This window comes from Punica granatum, chromosome 1 (genome assembly GCF_007655135.1).
Source record: "Punica granatum isolate Tunisia-2019 chromosome 1, ASM765513v2, whole genome shotgun sequence".
Lineage (NCBI taxonomy): Eukaryota > Viridiplantae > Streptophyta > Magnoliopsida > Myrtales > Lythraceae > Punica > Punica granatum.
The window spans coordinates 8995229-9014838 of NC_045127.1; the positions used below are offsets into that span (position 1 = coordinate 8995229).

Below are 19610 nucleotides of genomic sequence, written 5' to 3' on the forward strand. Positions count from 1 at the left end.
TCGGAGACAAAGCCAGTCACGTTTGAGAACATCAATTAGGAAGCCCAAATTCAACTTAGGAAGCTGCTCAAGCCCAAATTGTTACCAGGCCCAAAAAAAAAATCCCAGAACTGCAACCAGAATATCGTCGAAGATATTGCTTCAATCTTATGTCGGAAAATAATCAATTGAAGGGGAAAGAAGGCGATAGGATCAATGGCATGGAATCACTATGTCACCAAACGTGTCTGGATCCATCACAATAAGTCGAGCAACAATGGGCTTCATTAAATGCTTGCACGTGGAGAGAGTCGTGACCTCAGTTATGCCTTCCGCGAAATCCTTTTTATCTGCATCTGTATCGATCATGGGATGATATATGGTGACACCATGTCACCATGACATGGGTAGGTACTTTGTTTGAAAGGTATAATACTTCTTTTTATTGAGATATGTCTCGTATCCAGCGGAAATCTGAAGACCCAAAAACCCAAAAATGAAAACGAACTTCGATTGAAGAAAAGAAAGCAATCAACAAATCGCGTCAGGGCCAAAATACCAATGTGCCATGGCATGAAGTACAAAGGCAATCAGCAATCAGCAAAGTGTGTCATCGCGAGCACAATAATGTGCCATGGCAAGTTTGGCCAAGAGAGAGAGTATCTCGCGATTAGTTTCCATTTTGATGCGATTCGTTGAAACTCAGAATTTATTCAAAAGAAGAATCTTCCTAGGTAGCTTAGGGATATTCTGGATATATTCTATAGGATATTTTGGGTCTTGAATCTATAAATACGGGATGAGCCTTATAAGTCGATGTCGGGTGTGAGATCGGGAAATTACGTGTAATCCTCTTGGGAAATTCTCGAGTTAAGCTCTTGGGATCTCTAGGATTTCTAGACTGAGAGAGTTGTGAAAATTGAGAGGATCGTAAGTTTGTTCTCAGACTAGGGTCTTGTAACAGGTGCTAAGAAACACGAGTGTGAGCTCGAGATTGTAATCTCTGATTTGTCGATCGAGCGAATCTCCTACTTTGTCCGTTGACGTTTTCCTCACTCATAGGGTTTTACCATGTATATCATTATTTTTTCTTATCGCTCTAATTCCTCAAATTCGACTTCTTCCACAACACTTTTGAAAAATGTATTACTTCCTCTGAAATGATCGGCATAATGACGAATTTTCAAAAATGTTATGCAAGTATAAAACTTTTTAAGGAGAGTAGTATACTTTCTAAAAGAAATACTAATCATGTCATCGTGACGTAATGTTATGACATAATTTTCCATAGACTATAGGTCCATAGAATTAAGTAGAAGAGATGGCGATCTAACCACGGTGATGATCTCATCTTCTAGTTACAACTCGCAACAAGCTAGTCTTCCAAGTGCCCATTACTTGCCGTTTATTCGATTCGTTCTGAATGTGTAGACATCCAATTAGCATGTGATTTGTGACCATACATATGCTGAAAAACATGTATTAGAGAAACGTGTCCGCGCAACACAGACTCTATTGCATATGTTTGGTTAGTTTTATCTGAATCTTTCACTCAATTTATTTCGGTTTTCCCGAGGTCAAATAAAAAGGATTTCCAAGAAAATTAGAGAGTAGTTAAAATTATGGTGGAACAATTTGCCTTAGATAATAATGGGGGATATATATAGTTATAAAATCGAGAATTCTCTCTTGAAAAATGGCGATCTGATAACGTATAAGTCAAGAAACGATAGATCATGCGACGGAATTTGATCACTGTTCATCCGCTGATTAAGATAATCTCTCTTATAATGTAAACTATTCGATTAATCGTAAGCAAAACCGTTTCGATCCGCATCGTCAAGCCCAATCTTGCAAACATAATCGAAAATCTCTTGTAATTCACGGAACAATTGTGTGGACAAATGGGGGTGATGACTTCATGAATCATGTCAGATGGCCAGTTTATCGACTGTTAGCACTTCAGCTTTCCATTGGAATTATCTATGGCGGCGGGTGACCAAATCACACCTAAAGCATAGCGCAGAAAGTGAAAGAAGAAAAGCAAAAGTTGGGAACAGTAATCAATTGGTCGGCTGGCCTCTAACTTTCATTGACTCCCAATCCCATCCAAAGCATTGAACCAATTTGGAGTGTCCTTTCTCTTCCATCTTAAGCTAAGCTAATTTTTCATTATCAAATGCACCTTTTACAGTGTGTTGAATTGAATCGACATCAAAATCAATCAATGCTCCATTCACCAAATTTCGGGAAATCTTGTTCTACGTACACTTCACATCCGCGATTGATTTGCTAAACATTTTTTTGGACATGAGAAATTAATATCGTGCAAGAGACGATTCTATCAAATTCTTGCAGTTACATTAGAATTAATTGAAAGGTATTAGTTCCTCTAAAACTCCTACTTAGTTTTCGAAGTGTTCCTCAAGTAATATATGTGCGGATATTTTTTAGGTAATCAAGTAGTATGATCCTTTATTTCTCTCTTTATAAAAAGATATAAGGAAATAAATAAATGTAAATTAGTTCAAATGGTTCGATGCTTACTTCTTAAACAATATCTCATGCTGGAGTCTTGTGAATGAAAAATCATACTATGAGAGCTTTATCTTTAGTGGGATGACCTAACTTCGAATTGAATTAATCAAAAGTCATTAGCCTTTCAGATATCAATATGTATTTCAAATATATATATATATATAGGGAAATGAGATATATATGTATATATAGAAGCATGGATATACCTGACGATGAAAAGATGATGAAAATTGAGTGCGAAACCTTTTAGTTTTGGATCGAGCATGAATACAATGTTAATGCTTTTTTTTAAAAATTAAAATAGTGGGTAGTAGTAGTGGCTATTATCACCTCACACTACGCAATATTCTGACTTCCGTATTGAACCGTGAATATATGAGACGAATTGAACAATTAGTGCATGCAATGGTTCCGTCAGCGTAGTACCACCAAAGGCCTAGTATAATTCACAGAAGTCGATGTGCCATAAGTCCATGCAAGGAGCACACTCTTAGCAAATGTTTTGACACAAATATATACAAAGAATTTGAATTTGAAACCTTAGAGTTATCAAATCACTTAAGAGTAAATTTGGAACCACCAACTTTGGTGGTAATGACGATAAGATAGATGATGCTTAACTAAATTTGGTCCTAAAGATTGACTAAATCCAACAACTGTTGATTAAACTAGAAAGACGTCATCTCAGATTCAATTGCTTATCATGCTCATCTCAGCAAGTCATCAGATACATATACATATATATATATATATATGCGCGCGCTCGCGCGTGTATATTTGTATATATATTTTTTCAGTGTATATGATGGTATTTGGAAACCTAACTAGCTCTGATCAATTCAATTCGAGCTGGATTAGTCCCTAAATCTCTCCCATATATATTTGAAAGTTATAACTAGAAGTTAGGTGATCAGGCTCCCAATAAATCTCGTACAGTTCAGTGAGGTGTCGCTTTAGGTTAAGTTTTAATTCTTTCTTTAGTAAGCTCATTTGGTCAATAGACTATTATAATTTGCTAAATTGTCCAGACATCAGGGACATAAACCACATTATCAGATATTTCGTGGTGGCCTGATATTAGCATTGAAACGGGTATGACTCGCAGTTTATATAAAATCTAAACAGATTTAAAACTGTATGTACGCCGTGCAATTTCTAGTTCATGTAATTTTGGGAGGAGATGTTCGTTCGGTTTTATGGGATGACGATGCTATATAAACAACTCTTCTTTCGACCGAGGATAGAAATAGGACAATCTATGCCGATGATTAACTTATGTACCTTCTATTCGTTTATCTTTACGTGGAAATCAGGATCGTCTATGTGAGTTAAGCACAAGCACGATCGCTCACGACAACTGGATGAAACAACACCGTACTAATATTTCAAGGCAGAATAAATGAAATCCACGAGGAACAAAGACGAAATTAGACATAAGACATCAATATAATTGAGGCGACGGAGCATACTAGGAAAAGAGAGAATATGCTTAGACTGCGCAAGGCAAAGAAAGATCGCAGCTTGTTTTGTTGCTTCTTCAATGTCTCTTCCTCTCTTCATAGTTAATAAGCCTTCCCCATATGCAAACAAGACAACATTAATCACTGCAATTCATGACACTTTGGCTTACAATTTCGGATCATGAGAAGAATTTGGGTGGGAGAAGTCCTGGGTTTTAGCTAAAGTTTATACCAATTCGAGCAGGTACACATATAATCTTCCTTACCGATCCATTTGCGTGCTCAGACTAATCATAATTTATCGACCGATGTATGTATACATGTGGTATTCAGCTCTCTCTCTGCAATTTTCGCCGAATTTTTCTCTTCTCCACGTATACTGGCTAGTCCATTCGTCATATGCAGTAATCGATGTATGTGTTAAATATAGAAGCTAGGCCATTTGGATCCTAAGGATGACTTCACTATGGCAAAGAAATGCTTTTTTCTTTTTATTCCTTGTCCCGTTGAAATGATTAAGTAGCGAAATTTCTTAAAAAACACATAATCAATAAGTGTGACTTTGGTTTAACTTAAAGACATATGTAATGGGAGATCACACTTTGATCAATGGAATGTTATTGTCATTTACTAACAAATTAGTAGGTTGTTAGAACTGTCGTTCTATGGTGATGCTGGTGACTAATTAACTACAGTGTCTTTTTCTAAAACCATGTTTAGTTGGGTGTTTAATTTTTCTTTTCTTTTTTTATTATTTGGATCGTGTTTTTATTACAATTAATTACGACCTTGGTATACGAATATATCATGGGATTGGACCAAAGGAAAGATATTACCCGGAAATGAAAGAAGCATTCCAAATTATGTTCATTCATATAAAATAGAGGTATGCTTATGAAAATGAAATAAAATATAAGAAAAATCTAAAATTACTTTTTTCCTATTTTAATGATCAACTAAAGTGAGCTGTCTAATTAATTTATGGGTTATGGTTTTACGATGAGCTTTAATTAGCATCTAATGGTTAGACGGGGCTATGTGCTCATTTCTTCTTAGTTGACACGGGACGTAATCGAAAGCCAGAATGATAATAACATAAGCTGAAAGACTAATCAAGCAATGATATAAAAGATGATTAAGGATATTCATTTCGGAGTTAATTTAGCTCGTGAGAGAACGATATCGACATTATAATTAGTTAGTTTCTTGAAAGTAACATTTACAGGAATTACATAAATTATTTCTTGTATCATGATTCATATGAGTTCTTATCATAATGTAATTTTCATAAGCACATCCTATAATATATCAAATTTTATAAAACTATCTATACATACTTTGTTGAGGCATGCATGAGTCCTTCATATCTTTTGCTTTTTCTCTAATTATTGTGCAAAAAAATTATAATGAAGTGTCTTGTACCAAGAGGACATGATGACCACCGGTCTAGCTTATATACCATCATGAGATGCATTATCATGACTTGCAATAATAGTGGCTAAAGATCCATATTTACGATTATTTTTAGAAACAATTTGCTTTTATACTAAAATAGATATATTATTATTATTATTATAAAGAGAAATGAAATGTGATGTAGTGACATCACCTCAACTTCAAATTAAGAAGTTCCGAATTTATTTTGACCAATAAGTCTCTCGTACTCTTCCATTTCTCCTCCCCTATCTATTCTAACATCCATAGATCTCGTTTATAATAAATAATGTATAATTTTTTTAGAGACAAGTGGGGTGGTGTGATAATATTTGCCCTCCATTGGAGTTCACATTTTGCACCAAGAGGAAGCTTACCCCATTTTGCTAATAAGTATACATAATCGCTCTTAATTCTTTTTCGCGGTCGTTATCTCATCATGCAAGGGGTCGTGGGTTCCTATTCACTTTGCTTCCGTGCATCCATTTAGTAGGTCCATAATATCTTATTAGTAGGAAATGATACACATAAAACTCACAATTCGCGGCCTTAAATTGACCATAAAAAAACAAAACTTATCAAACTCGATATCTATTTTTTCTCTTCGAGCAAAAAAAAAATCTATTTTTTCTCTAATTTTAATTTTATAATTACGAAGTCATTCCAAGAGATAGATAATCAATGCTTATGTAAATAAGAAAAGATATTAAAGGTATGACATTGTAAGAGTTTTTTTAATAAATAATATAGTTGACATGGTAAAAAGAATATTGCATTTGTATGCCACGAAAGTGTTAGTGAATAATAAATAAATCAAATCGTATCTAATAATATTAGCTTTTTAAGTTAAATGGTTGTGACATCTCAAAATATTATATTGTATCAAAGCACATGCTCAATATGTCATGGACGCATTTGCCTCTCATTTAAATAGTTTCACGTAACGAGCCTTAAAAATTAATCTAGCCCACACGTTAGATGAAGTGTTAGTGAATAAAAGGATAAATCAAGTTGGATCTAACTAGGATAATATGTTATATTAAACGGTTGTGACATCTCAAAATTTTTACACAAAAATGGATAGAAGTTATATATTCTTTTTCGGTGTGTACTTTGGAATTCGGAAGGTGAAATAGTGGAAATTGTATATTCGTTAATATAATTAGATAAATGTGATATGATGGGCTGATGATTCTTACTTAGATTTGTTTACTCATTTTATTTGCATTAGTCGATGCTTAATTTTTGTCATGAGTGTAAAAACATGCTAATTAATCAAAACGTGGGCCAACAGAGATTTTTTTATTATTATTGGAAAAGCAAATTAATCGAAACAAACGACTCAGCATTTTTGTCGTTTGAAGGGGCAACATTTTTGCACCGAAAAAATCAGAATGTTCCGTTTTATCTGCATTTTCCCAGGCAAAAGAAATCAAAACAGAAATAAAAAATTTAAAAAAAATTCACAACAATCCCTAAAGAAAAAAACAAATTAAAAGGAAAATTCCGGTGTCGTTAGCGTAACGTCTCTCCGGAGATTCACACAACACGACGTATCCCGTCCCCCCTCCTTTGCCGATCTTTCCCATTTTGCGTGCCATCGTTAGCCAATGGGTGACCTCCACGTGTCTCCGTCCTGCTACAGTCCAATAGAGCTCGTCACTCACTGACTGACTCGGTCATGAAATTCCCGAAACGCCCCTCCACCTACACCCGGCTGAGGTTTCTCCTGATTATGTTAGAGTCCGCCTGGTTTTCCTTATAAAGTCTTCTGCTACTACTACTACTAATAGTTGCCTAACGAAGAAAAGAGTCAATTTTACATGAAGCAATTGAAATTAGTAAGAAAATAAATATATACATAAAAAATGAATTTAATGTAGTAGCACATACATTTTTTATACTGAATTCATACTACCAATTATGATGTTTAACTCTTATTGATAAGACTTCATTTACCCATTTATGTCATATTTCCCTATTTCCTTATTAGTTCACGAGCCTTCTACATCCTTGTAACTGAAAACATTGATTTTGCAGCATTGATTTTGCACCTGAAATTGAGTTTATATTGTTAAAGTCGTAAATCAAACTTATAGCATTCATTTTTTTTTTCTATTAGAAAAAGGACTCACATGATAGTAAAATATAGGGAAAAAGGAAATTAAGAAGCAAGAAAAGTTCACGATGATCAAAATATGGAACTAAAAGATTCGGAGTGAAAGGATATGCATTTGCACATTTGCACTGCATGAAGCAACGAGGAAAGGGAAAGTAATATGCGCGGTGACCGAAAGTTGAAGGCAAAATCCGAGTCCTAAAGCGAAACTTTAATACGAGATTTTTGAATTTATTTTGTAAAATTAAGATATGTTTATTTTAAAATCAATTCTTTTAGCTTATTGTGATGTAAAAAGTCCAATTAAAATTTTCTAGTTGCAACTATATTTTATCAGTTTGTAGGTTGCGTTACTGCCTATCATTTTCTTTACGCTAATTTGCTCAGACGGGTATTGGTATTAATATGTTGAAGGTCATAATGCAACGATTTGAACTATTATTCCAATAATCGAGTTTGCTACAAAGCAAAAAGCAATCGTGCACGAGCGTGCGGGCTAATAATAATTACAGAAATGCCTTGTTTGGATTTCCAAACAATTGATTTTAACTTTAATTTTAATTTTAACTCAACACACTACAAAACAAAAACACACATTTCTCAATTCAAAAATTTTAACTTTAACTTTAACTAAACACACTAGACAACAAAAATACACGTTTCCCAAGTCAAATTTATAATCACATCTCATTTGTCTTTTTCCACAATCAAAATCAAAATAAAAATCAAAGTTATTTTAATTCTGAATCCAAACGCACCATTAATGTTTCATACTATATGTAATGGGACTCATTGTAGGGGGCTTCAAGCAATGGCTTGAGCAGCCTCCCCTTCGGCCAGCCCTCAATAAACGACTAGAGAATTATTATATTTATCGTAAGATAAGTGATTAGGAAAAAATATGGAAAAAGAATCTAAAACTTGTGCCAAATTAACATGAATTAAAATTTAAATTCAAAATATAAATTGAATATATTTTATTTCCTAAAAATTGAACGTGTATTGTTCATTCAAATTCAAAGATATAAAAGGAGAGCTATATTTTCATGAAAATTTTTCGCAAAAATTTACTGAATTTATGAGCAGAAACACAGCTTCCTCTAATTTGGTGGATTACCAAAAAAGTAAAATATTTAATTTATCGAAAAAGGAAAAAGCATAAAGAAAGGGCCAAAGGGGTATATTTGACCCCTTCGCAGTATGTATTTTACAGCTCAACCCCGGAGCTTACTAAAACTACTGTGACGACAGTTATGCTCTTAATCCTCGCCTAAAACTACTTCCCCCCACCGCTCCTCTCTCTCCGGCGACCGGTAACGGTCATCGCCGATCACCCTCTCTCCCTCACCCTCACCCTCACCCTCACCCCTCTTTCTCTCTCTGAAAGCAACATTATATATCTGTCTCTGCCTCCGCCATTGAAGGTTGCTTCTGAATTTTGCTTCTGATTTGCTCAACCAGTTGGACGCTTGGGATGCCCTGTGACTGGAGCTGCTGATCGTCTTGTTGCAGGGGTTTGATGGAGGTGTTACGGTGTAATGGCCGGGAATTAGGGTATCCTGAGCAATGAAAAGCGACCTGTACATCAATTTCACGCAATGGTAGCTGCCGTGTCAACAACGATAAACCCTAAGGCAACAGCGACTCGTTCGAACCCTACAAGGCCGCCTCTGCTCCCCTCCGACCCCGACAATGCTCTCCCTCCTCCTCGCCGGCCCAAGTCCCGGGAGGTCACCTCTCGCTACATGTCCTCCACCTCGTCCTCCTCGTCCTCGTCCACCTCTTCTTCGTCTGCTGCCTCTTATTCCTCGAAACGGTGCCCCTCGCCCGTGATCTCAAGGACGGCGAGCTCGGCGTCCAGGATGATGCCGTCCCCAGCTGCTTCAGCGGTGATCAAGCGGTCCCAGTCAGCCGAGCGGCGGCGTCCTGCCACTCCCCGGTCGAATTCAGTGGATTTGAGGGGTGCGAGCGGTAGAGCAGGCAGCGGTGAAGTGAACTCTGCGCAGAAGATGCTGCTCACTTCAGCTCGGAGCTTGTCAGTGTCTTTTCAGGGTGATTCGTTCCCTCTCCAAGTCAACAAAGCAAAGTCAGCTATCTCTCGGTCTCCTTCTCCGAGCACTCTGAGGAGAGGCACGCCAGAGAGGAGAAAGCCAGCATCAGCAGCGACCACGCCAGCGCCCGTGGAGCAGCACCGATGGCCAGCAAGGTTGCGTTCACCGAATGCACTGAGTCGGAGCGTGGATATCACGGATGAGAGGAGGAAATTGGGCGGATCTAAAACGGGGAGTGTGGTCAGGGCACTTCAAAGCTCAATGATCCTTGACGCCAGGTCTTCCCTGGATACAAGATTGTCTAGCTCGAAATTGAACAATGCAGGGTCGAGGAAGCCGGCTGAGGTTAACGGTGTAAACAATGCAGGAACCAGATTGGATGCAACCAGTGATTGTCTCTCCTCGGATAGTGAAAGTGGTGGTGGCAGCATCAATGGCAGCAATGCACTGCGTGGACCAAGGGGTATTGTAGTGCCGGCGAGGTTTATGCAGGAAATGAATAACAGATCGCGGCGGCAGATGGAACCTGGCTCACCGGTGTCAAAGAACAATGTATTGAAAACTATGGCCTCCACACCAAAATCAACCGGTCCAAAGAAGCCGGGTTTTGACAGTCCTGTGTCTTCTCCTAAAGGGATTTTGAATACTAGGGGACAGTCTCCGATTCGTGGGGCAGTTCGTCCTGCTTCGCCAAGTAAGCTGTCGAGTTGGGCAGCCTCATCTCCAAGGGGAATGAGCCCTTCTCGGGTGAGGGGTGCTGTAGGGGAAACTTTGGCTGATAATGGTAATACCATTGGGAGCACGCCTTCGATTTCGAGTTTCGCTGTTGAGGTTAGGAAAGGGAAAATTGGGGAGAATCGCATTTTTGATGCACATGCTATGAGGCTTTTGCATAACCGGCTTTTGCAATGGCGATTTGTGAATGCCAGAGCAGATTCAGCTCTATCTGCACAGCAAGTGAATGCAGAGGTATTGCTGCTTAAGCTAATTGGTACATTTTACTGGAATTGAGCAGTAAGCATTTACAGCCATATATTAAAGTTATACCATTTAGAGTTAAACTAATGATTTGGCAGTTCAAATTCTCTTGTTTCACGTTGATTTCGGTGAACTAATATGTTGTTGGTATTATCCGATTATTATGTCATATGATTATGACTAGACTTAGCTGCAATTCCACAACACAGGAGTTACTTTCCCAGGCTTTTGTTAAGGTATCATTAATGAGGATCATCTTGAAAAGGAAGCTTTTAGCAATAAGCCTTATTCATGGTAGGATCCGTAGGATGGCAGATAGAGTTGGTGGTTGCTGTTTTTTCAGTCCTGTGAGGAAGAGAGCTACTGCAACTAGTTGTTTCAAATAACATGGTTCTAGAATGAGTACCTAGAATTTATTTATAAAGGACAGGATACAAAGATAAACTTCTGGAGTGCTTTGATACCAGAGGAGGATCATCCTATACTCCAATGGAACAGCACAGCCAAGAAAGATTTATTTGCATATTTATTTAAACTTATGATGAACTCTCACGTTAGGATGACAAGGACCTTGCATATGTGGAACAACATTGATTATCTAAGAAGCTAGGTAATTTTAAAAAACACATTTATGTGGGTATTGTTATTAATCTCTTGCATAATCAGGTATATAGCTTAAAAAGGGGTTAGAGATATCTTTCTTTCAGAGTTGTAGTCTGCATATTTTTATTTCCTTGAAAGTCGAAGTCTTACCGGTAATCTTTGTTTTTTTTTTGTTCCTTTATACAGAGAAGCCTCTACAATGCCTGGGTGAGTATTACGAGGCTGCGTGAATCTGTTCAAACCAAAAGATTTCAGTTACAACTGCAAAGGGAAAATATGAAGCTTGCAGCCATTCTCAAGGGACAGGTAAATAGATGACTTAATTGAAACCATTATTGTGTTTTCTGCAGTTATTATTGGATCCTTTATTTAGTCCCTTTTCCATTTGCCTTAACAGATTATATTAAAGCATAGTGGTTTCTTATATATTTCTCAATCAAATTATACTTCGTAATTTTTTTTTTTTTTAAAGAACCAGTTCTTGGTTTCATGCCATTATTTTCATTCACCCTTAATATTTGCTTGCTTGCAGATGGTTTACTTGGAAGAATGGGCTTCTGTTGAACGAGATTACTCAAGTTCATTGGCAGGGGCTACTGAAGCCTTGATGGCTAGCACTATTCGTCTCCCCATCACTGGAGCAAAGGTATGCACATTATGTGGAAAATGCATGTGCCCATACTCCTTTCTAGATCTTGCTGAATCTCTACCCTTCCACCTCTTGGTGTAATTTTGCTTTGACATAATTTACTTTGGTTTGTAGGGCGACATCCAAAAGATGAAGAATGCTATTTCTTCAGCTGTTGATGTGATGCAGGCAATGGCATCATCTATATGCTTGCTGTTATCAAAGGTCATATTGCTAAACCCTGCCATGGCTACCTATGTCTTTGTGTTGATTTTGATCAAGTTGGATCATTTCTGTTTAGGGAGTATTCCGAACCTAAAAGTTCTATTCAAGTAGCAGAACAAGTATGAACAAACATATCATGAGCTTGACTACGGTCAATGGGGTTGGTTTATTTTCACTTTTAATCTCGAAGTTTGAGGAGTTAGCTTTTGTAAGAGTGTTCTATACCTGTGTCATGAAATGGATGGTTCTTGGCCCAAGTCTTGAGTCTCTCGACTACGGTCTGAGATTTTTTCGCTTCACAGTGAAGCTGCTTCAAGCCTGTGCCATTTTATTTTAATGACTGTTTCAGATGGGTAGCCAGTAGACTTCCTTGGTGCATTTAGTTAACAAAAAGGAATGTTTTCCCTTTCGGTTTTTTTTCTTAGAATCTCTCTCCTTTTATGGGTGGGTCAATTTATTCCTCCAAATTTCTGTTCTCTGTCTGAAACCTCTCTCCTTTCATGGGTTATGTATGGAAATGCTGCTACCTTAGCTGATCAGTCTGCAAATTCCTGGAATATATTATAGGTTGGCAATGTGAACAATTCGGTCACTGAACTCGCAAATGTGGTGGCAAAAGAGCGTGCATTGCTGGACAAGTGCCGAGACCTTTTGTCGGCTGCTGCAGCTTTGCAGGTAAAATGTCATATTGGAAATCTTTCTCTTATGGAATCTCACAGCGGAAAGACAAAAATGGAAGGAAAAGAAGGATTTATTTTCATTTCTTCGGTAGATCAATAAATAACTAAGCAACCTGCATGAGATCATGCGGCATTGTAAAAAGTTTCAGGAGCTCGTAGAGAACATTAGATTATGGAAAATCTTTGGTTTACCTGATGCTGAAACTGACCTTATGGTGGACAGGTGAAGGAACAAAGCATGAGAGCTCACGTTTTACAGCTAAGCTCTGTACCTGCAAGTTGTCAAACAGAATCACGAGACACACGTTGCTCGGTTACATCTATTTAGGGCTTCGATAACTTCCGATCCGACTCCATTTTTGTGCGTAGCAGCAGCCACTTTGGGGTATCTGCACTTGCAAAGAGGGGAAGTAATTTCGAGCATCAATTCCACATTTAGGTTAGATTTTAAATTTAAATACGATTTTCTTCTTCTTTGGGTTGTTATAGGCGGGAGGAAATTGTACATAAATTTCTTACTTGAAGCTTACTCGGTGGAAGGGGAAAAGAGGGGGAAAAAAAAAAAGCGAAAGAGAGAAAGAAAAGCTTATGTAATCCAGCGCGTTCCTCTCAACTGCAGTTCTTGCTGCTACATGAAAGATACTCTTTGTGATGCTTACATATATCAGTGCAATATTGCTCGATCTATTCTCCTTGTTGGTCTTGCACTAGTTTTCTTATTATTTTTATCCTGGGATAGCTCGTGACATTTATCGATGAAGCGAGTCAAGAATGTAATGCCGAAGGAAGCTCGGAAAGTTCACCTATAATTCTATCAGAACTCAACTGTTGCCGAAGTCTGTCATCTTAATTTGACTCGGAATATGTATGTAGTCTGGTTGTTTACCGTACGGTCAAATGGTACAGAGAACTTGGCCCAATCATATGGATTAGGAACAGAAGCTTCTCAGAATATGGACATTCAGCAGTTTTGATTGAATTTTCTTTTTCCGGGGGGGAATAGTGAAAAATATTGTTTAGGCAATGTTAGGGGACGAAACATTGTTTTAAGGTTGGGTCTCCCATGAACAAGTATGCTTTTCAGGATTCAAATTTGTATCATCATCCTTACTGAGGTTGACGATGTTAACCGACGACTTCAGCCAACTCTTATGTTGGGGAGATCAACCACCTTGGAATTGTCTTCTCGCATACAATAAATGTCTTTCACAAGGCCATGGAACATTAGAAATAGAATAGTCACTTCGTTCGGAATTAAGTTAGGTTTTGAAATTTTTACCAATTTTCGGTGTGTGAACACGAACGAGATAATAAGATGCAGGGGATAAGATCTCCGGAAATGTAGCGGTTGGAGCCGGAAGGTTCTCTGCATATGGAAAACTTGGGTCATAAGTCTTCCACCGGAATGGAGAAGTTTCCATTGGGAGTGTTTGACAAGTAGGAATTGGATGGATACCCGCTTCAGTCAGATTTAATATAATGTTCGAATCTCCCTTTCACACGGCAACTTCTTTGAATCGTTCATTAATCTATTAGCTCACTTTGTTTAAACAAAACCACCTCCTGTAATTTTTTTATGTGAACCATGGTATCCGGAACTTAATTGGATCTCAATTAATCTAGTCGAGCCGAATTGACCCACTAACTTTTTTAGCTTGAACCTCTTATAATTCATATACAATAAATAGACCATAAATCTCATATCAGATAATTACCGGAAGTTGAGCTGCATTTCCTAATTTCCGGTTATGGATCTGTTTTTCTCTACCGTGAGTCACATCATTCGAATATTAGAGTCCGAACATTACATAGCGGGGGTCGATAATGTTACCATCAGTGTTGCCCATCATTTTTACTTATCAACAAAAATATCATTTGATTGATTGCTGACTATGATAACAATTACATCCTCCACATGCCGTCCGGACAAACTAAATTTGAATCATTCTTCTACTAATAAAATATTTTCAGTAAGACCGTGAGGATCCTCAGTCTATTAACTGACTAATCTCTTCCGGATGTAAATTATCCTAATTTCAAACGGTCCGTTTTCAATGGCCTCTTTTTTTTTCTCGAATCATTGCATTGCATTGCATGCATGAAAAGAAATTGCCAGATGTACCAATATGGGTTGATTTAAACGGTTCGACGCATGTTCCAGTAAGGTCTCGAATTCGAATTCTTGCGAATATATAAAATCTTACTGGGAAAAATTTTAACCCTTAGTGGGCCGACCCGGCTCGACTAGATTAGTGGGGATTCCGATTGAGCTTCTGAATACTAAAATTTACCCAAAAAAAAAAAAAGAGGGCGGGGGGGGGGGGGGGGGGGCAGATGTGTTCACGCATGTCCTCTCTTCTCATCATCCAGGGTGGGGAGGGAAAACGCGTGTGCCCCGTTGTTTTCCCCAGAAAAAGGGGTACAACTCCTCACAATCGGAACATTGACACGAGAAAACACAATGAACTTGACAGAACCATACAAAGAAACTACAGAACTTCCATCAGTTTCTTCTTTTCATGCAGGAAATGAAAGAGAAACTTCCCCTTATTTTCAAGAAATTCAAAATCTTGCCCAAACTTCACTCGGTAAACAAAAAGACTCGTAGGCATGCTTATTACCAGGTTTTATTGAGTACGCGGTTGATGGGGCCTCACCAACACTGCGGTCGGGCTCACAAGGACCAGACGTGCCTGGTCCAGTTATCTGTTGAACATGGCAAGGCAGTCGATCTTGTAGATGGTAACAAGTAATAAGATGCAGGATTACCGTCGGCTGGCCACCCATTCAATGTGTCCAGCTTCCGCCCGATGTTACTCTTACAGCGGTCGAGAGTCGAGACAGAGTTGATGTGGGAATGCACTGGGGGCCAAGCATCAATTTCTTAGTGGAATTGCAGAATTTTTGCGGTCCCTCGATAGAGACCTTGAGTTCATCCTTGCAGCTGGAATAGAGCAAGATTCTGACGACAATGTATTATGTATAAATTTATCTTATCTAATTCCTTATTCGCGATAGAAAATTTTGTTGTACGAAGGGACTTCATTTATCAACTTAAATATAGGATTATATGGTCCAACGATCATCGATCAAACTTGCTGTAGTTGGTATAACTTGTACGTGATCATCGAGAAAGCGAAATTCAACCGCAGAAGACGAAATTACTTACGGGAACATCATGCGACCAGGTCCATTGGAGTTGCTGTGCAGTACAGAAACGATGAGGAGAAGAAGTCGTAAGATCACAAAGTAATGGATCCCATTGCCTACCACACGCACACTCTCAGTCTCAAGTCTCAACAAAGAGCTTTTCAGAACAGCTCAGCCCCACGACCCTCCTCTGCCGACTGCCGCCATCCGTTCAACTTCCACCGCTGCGGGGCGGCCACCGTGCAGAACCGTGTCGAGTTGGAGTTCAATTCAAATTCATCCATCTGGGAATCTTCAGAGAAAGGTCATTCATTAATCGTTAGTGTATATGGAAGGGTCAAAGTCAACTCTAACAGCGCACACTCAAACTTCGGTCAAACAGGCTTGAGAAGACAATTCAAACACACCTCTCCGTTTCAGTTTTCTTGAATATATCCCGTGTTCATATTGCCGCACAGCATGTGATTCGACACGAGTACGATTAGACACGGTGGTCCGAGAGAACGAGAAATTTCATGAAGTCATTGTATGCGATACACAATCATCTGATACGGGTATCGGTCATTCGATGCATCTTGCACAGTACATGAATCCGAAACACGACATTGGAGCAAAACCGGACAAGAAATGAATTGAATTTGGGAGTCTTTTAACAAATTTGATAGAACTAGCCAAGTTCTGTATGTACAGTACCCAAAAAAAAAAAAATACTGCAATTTCTGCTTCTCCTGATCACTCAAATGGAACAAACAAAACCAATCAACGAATGATCCAATTTCTACGATCTAAACTTCAGCAATTCTTTCTAAACCCAACAAATTGAAAATTTCCATCTAGCTAATGATTCTGATATCGGATTCAAACTTCGCGCTTGATGGGAATGTTCAAAGTCAAGCGGGGCTTCTTTGACGGGTGGGGGCTCTCCACCTCCTCGTCGCCCGGGGACACCAGGAACTTCGGGGAAAGCTCGGGGAGCGCCGGCATGTTCAGGTCGAAGTTGTGGCGGCTGTGGCTGTGGCTCTGGCTGTGGCTGTGGCTGTGGGTGCGCGTTGACCCGGTGCCCTCAGAGGCGGTGGAGGCGGTGGCAGCGGCACTGTTGTTGGAGCCGCCCTCGTAGTGGCACCGCTTGTGGCCGCCGAGAGCCTGGCCGCTGGGGAAGCTCCTGTGGCAGATGGAGCACTCGTGGGTCTTCCCGGACGACAAACTCGTGGCGGCGGCTGCGGCTGCGGAGGTGGAGGTGGACTGGTCGTCGCCGGCGGAAGCGGAAGGCTTGACGCGGTGGCTAGCCTTGTGGCCGCCGAGGGCCTGGTAGGAGGGGAAGGCCTTGCCGCACACGGGGCAGCTGAAGCTCGGCTTGGCCGCCGCTGCTGCCTCGAGGGCAGGAGGGGGCGGGAGGGGAGCGGCGGAGGGGCGGCCGCCACGGGCGAGCATGACGAGGCAGAGGGCGAGGTACTCCTCCTCGGTGGGGGAAGTGAGGGGGTGGGGGCGCTTGGAGCGCTTGCGCTTTGCCCAGGGCTCGGCGAGGCGGGCGGAGGCGGCTTCGTCCATGAAGGGGAAGGGCGCGGCGGCGGCGGTCGGGGAGTTGAGAGCTTCCAAGGCCATCTCCAATCACCAAAAAATCACAAGATCAAGAGAGAGTAGAGAGTAGAGAGCGAGTAGAGAGTAGAGAGTAGAGAGAGAAGGGGGGTTATGGGGTGTGCGGACTGAGGATGGGAGTGGGAGTGGTGGCTGGGGGGGTATTTAAGGGCGGGGAACGGGGGCATGGCGGCGGGGAGGATGGCGTAGGCGTGTTGAGTGAGAGCGTGAGAGAGGAAGTTGCGTGTCAAGTGGGGAGGAAAGTGTGAGTGTGCTTTGCTGCTAGAAGAAAAAGGTAAAGAATCTAGCACGTGTTGTTTCTCATTTTTTGAGGGGTAATGACTAATGGTGTTGAATCGACCATCGAAAAGGGCAAAAAAAGAAAAAAAAAAAAATAGTTTCGAGTCACAACTTGGGAAGTGGCCAAACTAAATAGAATTAGTGCCTAATGACATCGTAGATATATAGATAACCGGTCTCGATCGTAATGGTATACAGTACTAAATGAGCTATTTATTTTTTCTCGAAATGGCATACGCCGGCTGCAGAGCTACAATCCGATGTTGAGCTCGTGCCTCGTTGCACATAGAATACAGAGTATGTACAAGTTAAATTTTTTTAAAAAGGATGGTCATCCGGTGCTACTAGTTTGATTTACCGACGGTAATTGTAGTGATTCATTAATTTTTACCCTAATGACTGAGCTTAATCTATATAATTTATCGTCGGTTTATCGTGATTACGAAATGACTTGCAATAGGTTGGGAGTGGCGTTCGTTCTCGTGAGCCGGTCAAATAGTGAGACTATAGAGGAAGATGGGGGAGAAGATGAGAGGTGGGTGAACTTTGGCTGCTTATGAGCATTAAATTAATGAATGGATGGATGGATAGGTTTCAACTTTCAATTGAGACCAAAAAGCAAAGCTAAGGCAGGGACGGCTAATTTCTCAAGTCAACTATCGAGTCGGTCCAACTAATTTTTAGTTCAGCAAAACTCTTCTTCCCTCCAACTCATCCCTCCCCTGTTCCAAAAAGTGGTGGTGGTTAAGCCACAAAGTTATTTGTTAAGGTGGGCCCATGGAGTTTACCTCTAATTACCTTTGATCATCATTTCCACATGATACCAATTACCATGATTTTGCCTTGCAGTAAGTAATTAGACGCGTGATTTTAACTCTCTTTAAGACTATATCCCATCGAACACTTGCTTCCTAAGCCATTTCTCAACCCGATTCGCATGCTTCTCGGTGATACGGATGATACATTAACATGGCTGATTGGAGAACGAATGATCAGAAATAGCTTATCATAGGTGCAACCTTCCATGGATCTAATGTTGTATTCTTCTCGATTATCTTTTATTATTGCTCAAGTTGCGAGTTAGGAAGGATTATGGAGGGACGAATTATGGAGGATAATAATACAAACTTGCATAATAAATCTTTATAATTCAACCTCCATAACCCTTCTTTACCCTCAATCCACAGTAAAACTGCCCCTCTTTCAACTACATTAGCCAAATTGCTTTCACTTGATTTTTAATTTTAATTATCGCTATAAAATTCAAACAAAGTTTACAATTATCAATAGACAAATAAGCTGGCAAGACATCGGATAGTTCAGCCTGGTGAGCACATCATCATACTTTACATACTACAACACTGCACCAATTTTTTTCATTGTTCGGAAGACCTTTTGAGTTTAATTTAAAAATAAAAAATAAATTAAAATAAAGGGACATATAAATTCCACCGATGAGAATCGAATGTAAATATTTTAATCCTGAATTGGCACATTGTGCCGTTGTACTAAAACCTCTCATCCTTCTTCCAATAATTTTACTAGTTTATTCAAAGCCCTCTTGATCATTATATGGAAATGAGGGATATAACAATATCTAATTTAGACATTTAGAGGGCTTTCCAATTGGAGGCCACATGGGCATTTGAGAGTGGACCCTCCAACATATATATATATATATATACATTATAGTCAATGGACCGACGGAAGAAGCTGCCGATGGAAGTTTGAAATGGTCAGCTTCTCCGTGCAAAAAACAAAGCTGAAAATTCTACGAGCAGAGACGCGGTTCCAGTGGATTATTTGGCGTCAGCAATAGATCATCCCGTATCATGCCAAGTCAAGTGCAACTGAATCAAATTCAACTTCCAAAGAAGTCACCGATCGATA

General features: G+C 39.6%; 2 protein-coding genes across 3 annotated transcripts; one reads left to right on the forward strand and one right to left on the reverse strand.

Annotated features, from left to right (window-relative positions):
- Positions 1-8740: 8740 nt before the first annotated feature.
- Positions 8741-13387, forward strand: LOC116188790 (QWRF motif-containing protein 2-like). Of its 2 annotated transcripts, XM_031518269.1 has the most exons (7): positions 8741-8954; positions 9043-10550; positions 11349-11468; positions 11695-11808; positions 11926-12015; positions 12583-12690; positions 12919-13387. In XM_031518269.1, the coding sequence occupies exons 2-7, from the start codon at positions 9129-9131 to the stop codon at positions 13021-13023; spliced, it is 1959 nt and encodes a 652-aa protein (XP_031374129.1). In that variant the 5' UTR covers positions 8741-8954; positions 9043-9128; the 3' UTR covers positions 13024-13387. The 2 variants fall into 2 exon arrangements, with proteins under 2 accessions (XP_031374129.1, XP_031374123.1); XM_031518263.1 differs by having other exon boundaries at positions 8741-10550.
- A 3063-nt stretch (positions 13388-16450) lies between these two features.
- Positions 16451-17569, reverse strand: LOC116192357 (zinc finger protein ZAT10-like). The gene has a single exon (XM_031520893.1). It carries the CDS (start codon positions 17445-17447, stop codon positions 16704-16706), a length of 744 nt encoding a protein of 247 aa, XP_031376753.1. The 5' UTR covers positions 17448-17569; the 3' UTR covers positions 16451-16703.
- Between the last annotated feature and the right edge of the window lie 2041 nt (positions 17570-19610).